Here is a 6,763-nt window from a genome sequence, read left to right as displayed (position 1 = left end):
TAAATTTATTTCAACAGAGAGGGAAAAATCTTCACAAAAGTCAACAGATGGAAGAGTTGAGGAAATGTGCATGTTCAAACTTGGGCAGAATGGTGAATGTTACACAGTGTGTAAATGGCCACTTAAACCAGTCAATGACAGGTCATAAGCCCTGTAAATGCCTAGACTTCCATATTCCCTTCTCAAAAAATTTTCCCTCTCTGTTGAAATAAATTTAAAAGAAATTTCAAATTAAATAAAAATAAATTTATACATATTTTGTACAAATTTTAATGAACTTTTATTCATTTCACAGTTTGAACTTTCTTACCAATGTGATTTAATGAATGGTAAATTAAATCACTCAAAATTTGGTGAAAAAGGTGAATTCACAATCGGAGCAGAGAACATTTTGTTGCCAGTATGAGTCAACATGTGAGTTTTTAAAGTATCTCTACGCGAACACATATATTCGCACTCTGAGCATGATAATGTTTTCTCACCACTATGAGTAAACATGTGTCTTTTTAAATCTTTTTTATTTGAAAACTTATATTGGCACTCTAAGCATGAGAATGGTTTCTCGCCGGTATGGGTCAAAATATGATTCTTTAAATTACTTCTATGTGAACATCTATATTGGCACTCTGAGCATGAGAATGGTTTCTCACCAGTATGAGTCAGCATGTGTGATTTTAACGAACTTCTCAGTGAACATTTATACTGGCATTGTGAGCACGTGAATGGTTTCTCACCAGTGTGAGTCAACAAGTGTGATTTTAAAACATTTCTTTGTGAGCATTTATATTGGCACTCTGAGCATGAGAATGGTTTCTCACCAGTATGAGTCAGCAGATGTAATTTAAAATTACTTCTTTGTGAACATTGGTATTGGCACTCTGAGCACGCAAATGGTTTAATTACAGAATGAGTCGCCATGTGTGATTTTAAATTACTTCTTTGAGTACATTTATATTGGCACTCTGAGCATGCAAATGGTTTCTCACCAGTATGAGCCAACATGTGTCTTTTCAAATTCCATAAATCTGAACATTTATATTGGCACTCTGAGCATGAGAACGGTTTTTCACTAGTGTGAGTAATAATGTGTATTTTTAAGTTACTTCTTTGTGAACATCTATATTGACACTCTGAGCATGCGAATGGTTTCTCACCAGTATGAGTCATAATGTGTAATTTTAAATTACTTCTTAGTGAACATCTGTATTCACACTCCGAGCATGAGAATGGTTTCTCGCCAGTATGAGTCAACATGTGTGATTTTAAACTTCTTCTTTGCGCACATTTATATTGGCACTCTAAGCATGAAAATGGTTTCTCACCAGTATGAGTAAACATGTGCGACTTTAAATTTTTTTTTTGAGAACATTTAAATTGACACACTGAGCACGAGAACGGTTTCTCACCAGTATGAATCAACGTGTGTGATTTTAGACCACTTGCACTTGCACATTTGTATTGGCACTCTGAGCATGAGAATGGTTTATCACCAGCATGAGTAAACATATGCGACTTTAAATTTTTTTTTTGCGAACATTTAAATTGACACACTGAGCACGAGAACGGTTTCTCACCAGTATGAATCAACGTGTGTGATTTTAGACCACTTGCACTTGAACATTTATATTGGCACTCTGAGCATGAGAATGGTTTATCACCAGCATGAGTTAACATATGCCTTTTCAAAATCCTTTTACTTGAACATTTATACTGACACTTCGAGCATGAGAAAGGTTCTTGAACAGTGTGAGTCAACTTGCGAGTTTTCGAACGAGACATTCGATTCTGTAATGCTGGCAAACCTGAAACAACATTAAGAACAAGTGAAAAATACTACTCTCAAATGTATTAACTGCTCAGTTGCTGGAACAAAAGGTTTAAAAGTTTCAGAACGCGCAGGCTAAATGCTCGAAAACTGGGGTACACTTTGCATCCTGCTAGTTAAGCAATCAAGCGAGAATTAAATAAAATAAAGACATTTCCAAACATCAGACAAAAAGTGGCGACAGTTTCATGCGAGCTTTCAACGGTAAGACTGTAACTCAAAACAACTTGATCGGGTTGTGGTCCTGTGGCTAGTGTCTCGGACTCACGGACCAAAGGTCTGTGGTTCGAATCCCACTCTACCCCAACTTGATTCCATTTTCTAATAGTGAGTTATTTACAACTCGTTGAAAATGGCCCTCAAAATTAAATATTTGGGTAAATCATAAGAACGCAAATATTTCTTTTTTTTTAAAAAAAAAAAAAAAAACTTTACATTATTTTAATTTTAAATATTAAATCACTAAAAGTATAAAAAAATAGGTATTTCGATTGTTTCACATGTACAATTTGATAAAAATTAACAAACAAATAAATCAATAAAACGAATGGTCCCCACGACAACAGAATTATTGATCAACACAATATGTCTTCGTGCAAAAAGCTTAGTTTAGAAGATCGCCGTCTACTATTCAACATGGAGGTCCTTCATGACATACTTAGTGGACGCCTTGATAGCCGGCTCTTGTGTCAGAGTTATCATTAAATGCCCCTAGCTACCGCACCCGTCACACGTCGAATTCTCTATTCGGTGTGCTATAGCAGTTCGTACAAACTATGTCCAGAACTTTTCACTCAGACGTTTAGCTAGTGAGTATAATTTGAACTTTCCCCATTTTGATCCCTTTGATTGTAATAAATTAACATTCAAAATGCGCCTTTCAAAACACACACTTTTCTCTTATGCTTACTAGATTCTCCATTTCATAATAATAACATCATATTTTATGTATATTATCTTATATCTTTTTTACACTAGTGCATTGATATACATACACATATCCACACACACACACTAACTTTCACAATTAATTTCTAAAACATATTTTACACACGCGAAGAAACCGATGTATATTTTATGTATTTCTGTGGATATCTGTCATTGGTTTTGATTTTTAAGTATTTTGTTGGCTATATTTTTTCACACGTATTACTGCTCATATCCCCAAGAAATGAAATAAATAAATACTGATAATATACTTCTCCAAGTAACATTGATCATGTATAAATGAAGTCTTTGGTTTTTAAACACTTTAATAAATATTGTATTGCAACAGGAACATCAGCTGTAGATACATTATTAGGAATCCTTCAGGGCAGACCACACGGTGGAGAAGTGTCCGTGATTGATTGCAGATTAGCAGCAATATTAATGGAACATGACCTGTTAACTCTCCTGAAAAGCATCCCATATATATGTGAGTGAAGTTCTAAAAGAAAGGATTCCAGAAGAAGTCGTAGATTTGCCAGCAAACTAGACGACTACTGTCAGTAGTAGTATTAGTACTTAGTATCCAAAAGTTACGATACAACCTTATGGCTGAATCATTGTTCGCTTTCAAATAAGTTGTTCAAAATATTAAATATATTATTATTATTATTTATTTACATATAAGAAAAATCACATAAGCCAAATTACAAACAAATATCCAAATTAAACCCTAAGGATAAATTAAGCAAGCGAAAGAGTGCGGCATAGCGAAATACTTGAGAGGATTTATCGGTTCCTATATAGGCAATGCCTGTTCTAGGGAACCGATATGTTGCGAAATAAACCTTAATATTCTAATGTCAAATCACTGCCCTTTTTAATATTTATAAAAGTATACATACGGTTAAAGAAAATTGAATTTAAATGTGTGTGTGTCTTGTATCTAAACAATTAAATATACCTAAGATTAGTGGATGAGCGCATTCTACTAAAACTACACGTGAAAGTACAGTAAAAGACAACTGCACTAATACGATATAGAAAGTTATCAAATTTATTCTTGTTGGCGAGAAAATTAAACAAATGGTGAACGATGCTTTACATAAAAATATCAGATTTCAAGTAAAAAATGCAAAATATTGGAGAAATGTGCGAAGGCTATAAGGAGTATTCTCATAAATACGTGAGGAAGAAATAGCTTATTCGCAATTCACCGACTACCAAGTAAAAATAAGATCTTGTTTACAAAAGAAATGAAAAAACTTACTCGAGGACATCGTCGAGATAGATTCTATCCTATTGATGGGCGACATGATATAAATATAAACCTTTTGGACCATAACAATGGAACCGTTCTAAGATACGAAAACATGATGGCGTTGCTTGGATTGTTGGATAAAATGTATTGCGACGTAACGAGGGAAGCAGTTGTACAGCAGAGGACAGTCAGCTCGTGCCTGGACCATGTTTATATTCGCGACAGAGAGAAGTTTTACTTACTTGAGACAAATTCATTTCCACGAGAGGAATCCAAACATTCTTGTTTGATGTCAGGATAATCTACATCCATCTCTGTGCGGATAATTATATCACCGGTTATGGGAGGCTTGTCTGTACTGGTCCCCGGTTTAGCCTTCACGGCAGCAACACCTGGCTCCTTACTTCCGCGGGAACATGGCACCACTTCCCCAGTATGGAGAATATCTCCTTCTACGTCACCAGTCCCCGGTCCAACTTTAATATTAGCTGAGGCTTTTTCCATAGTTTTTCCTACGAGAAATACAAAGTAAATATGATGAAAACATCATAAAAAAAACAACAAACGCTTTTACCTAAGAAGGCATCTTCAGGAATACTTTTGCCTTCTTAGGCGAAAGCGCTCGATGGTCAAAATTAAATAAAAGTGAATCTAAACCAATAAGAGTTATTGATAATTTTATTAATAATTTTATCTTTATAATCAATTATAGAGTTTTATCAAAATATATCTACAAAAAACCAAAAAATATTATACAATAGAATTTAAGGTCCTATGCGTATCATAATCCGCAGTCTAAAGACGTAATCTCAGTGCAGATAATGTGGAAGGAAGTATTACTAACTTGAGGCGATTTTATTTCTAGGAGAGGAACCAAAACATTCTTGTTTGATGACAGGATAACCGATACCCATTTCTGAACGGACAATTGTACTATCGGTTTTCCTAGGCTGGTCAGTACTGGTCCCCGGTTCAGCCTTCACGGTAGCAACACCTGGCTCCTCACTTCCGAGGGAACATGGCGACCCTCCCCCAGTCCATAGAATATCTCCTTCTACATCGCCAATCCCCGGTTCAGCCTTAATGATCACTGAAGCGAATTCCATAATCCTTTTCTAGTTTAGGTACATACGATTATTCAATATGAATGCTAATATCTTGAAAAGAAAGGAAAAATAAATATTGATTAAATGCGTGTATTTTTAATACAAAGTTAATTTTTTGCTTTGTGGTGTATTTTACAGCTTCTTTCGTCAAATCAAGGCTATAGCCGGAAGGTGTAAACTAAAAAACACAGATAAATTTAAATGTAATTCCAACCCAAGGAACTCACCCTTAAAAAGAGGGAAATGAACGAGCAATTTTAAGATTAAAATCAAACACTGATTTCTGTGATTTATCTTTTAATATTAACGTGGAATTCTACAAAGTAAACTCCAAGTCAATAAATAGGCTAGCTGAATATAACACCAGGCCCCATAGATTTAAGAACAGTCAAGAAACCGCATACGTACATCAAACAGAAGGCGACACAACTACTCATAAAAGAGTAGGTTTACGTTTTGACGCATCAGTTTCTTTGTAGACGTCGCTCAGTACGTAACTCCTGATTCGAGTTTAACCATGCCGCGTTGTGTCCTTTTAAAGTGTAGAAATACTGCTAGGATCTTAAAGTAACAGGATGCAATCACATTTCATGTGTAAGTATCAAATGAATGTGTTTGTTACAAATGCATTACTTAAAAATTGAATCATTTTTCCATATGTCAGAATGTCGAAGAATCAAAATGGAAATTTCGTTAGTGTTCCAGGGTAGTAAAATTTTTTACCCTACTTTGCTCATATAATAAGAGAAATAATGAAAATTGAACCTTGGATTAAACAACGCCGTGGTGGACATTTGGCCGAAATTATCTTTAAAACATAAAATATTATTTAACATGATATAAAAATATCAGTTTTATGTCAAATAAAATTAGTTTTATATTTTAAGTTCAAAGTTCATTTATTCAATTACTTTTGCTAAATGACCCTTTACTCATCTACTCTGTTGTATCAATCAATGTTTCCGAGTGCACAATAAAATTTTAGAAAAATTAACAAATTGTTTTTTTTTTACCTTACATTTGTGTTATGGTTAAATTCTTCGCGATCTGGCAATATTACTCGGTGACTTCAAGTATGCGCGCGGCGAAAGTGTGTCCAAGTGGGGAAGTATTGGACACAGTCCGATGTATTTAAATATGATTCTACGCTCCTTCTGGACTATTCTTAATTCTATGTCAGGCCCTAATCGGTCAAATCTCTTATTTATATTTATTTTACTATGTATGACACTATAAAACCATAAGACATAATGAACTGTTATCGTTATGCTCGTACAGCATTGGAAAATAGCCTCTAGAATATTAGATAACACACTGCAATTAGAAAACGAAAACATAAAAACTACGAATGAAGCATTGCTGTGTGTTTCTGTTCGGACTATGCTTGTTACGTGCTGTATGTAGGAAGCTATAGGGTCCCGCTGTTAAACTTCGCCCTTTAATAAATAATTATTTAAGGATATTACCCAAAGTTTCTGCGTCGAGGAGGTTCCATCCGTGTAGCGTCTTAAAGAATTGACTCCTAAACAATGATTAAATCGTTTTAAGACACAAACTTCGGAACTGTCAGAACGCCTAACACTCGAGTGCGGCCATTACAAAATGCCACAATAATGTTGCCCGTACAGATAGGCGATTGCCAGT

The 6,763-nt window shown here is 34.8% G+C and overlaps 1 protein-coding gene across 2 annotated transcripts; it reads right to left on the bottom strand.

Moving 5' to 3' along the window:
• Positions 1–270: 270 nt before the first annotated feature.
• Positions 271–6,763, bottom strand: LOC148278135 (uncharacterized). 2 transcript variants are annotated; one of them, XM_088231858.1, is made up of 4 exons: positions 6,586–6,763; positions 4,858–5,170; positions 4,256–4,525; positions 271–1,802 (listed from the first exon to the last, which is right to left on the bottom strand). In XM_088231858.1, the coding sequence occupies exons 2-4, from the start codon at positions 5,117–5,119 to the stop codon at positions 340–342; spliced, it is 1,995 nt and encodes a 664-aa protein (XP_088087984.1). In that variant the 5' UTR covers positions 5,120–5,170; positions 6,586–6,763; the 3' UTR covers positions 271–339. The 2 variants fall into 2 exon arrangements, with proteins under 2 accessions (XP_088087984.1, XP_088087985.1); XM_088231859.1 differs by lacking the exons at positions 4,256–4,525; positions 4,858–5,170; positions 6,586–6,763 and adding an exon at positions 2,256–2,461 and having other exon boundaries at positions 271–2,051.

Source organism: Micrasema longulum, unplaced genomic scaffold (genome assembly GCF_059751315.1).
Source record: "Micrasema longulum isolate JH-2025_06_02 unplaced genomic scaffold, ASM5975131v1 h1tg000927l, whole genome shotgun sequence".
NCBI lineage: Eukaryota > Metazoa > Arthropoda > Insecta > Trichoptera > Brachycentridae > Micrasema > Micrasema longulum.
Note: the sequence above shows the minus strand (reverse complement) of the source record. Positions and strands in the feature narration are given on the sequence as shown.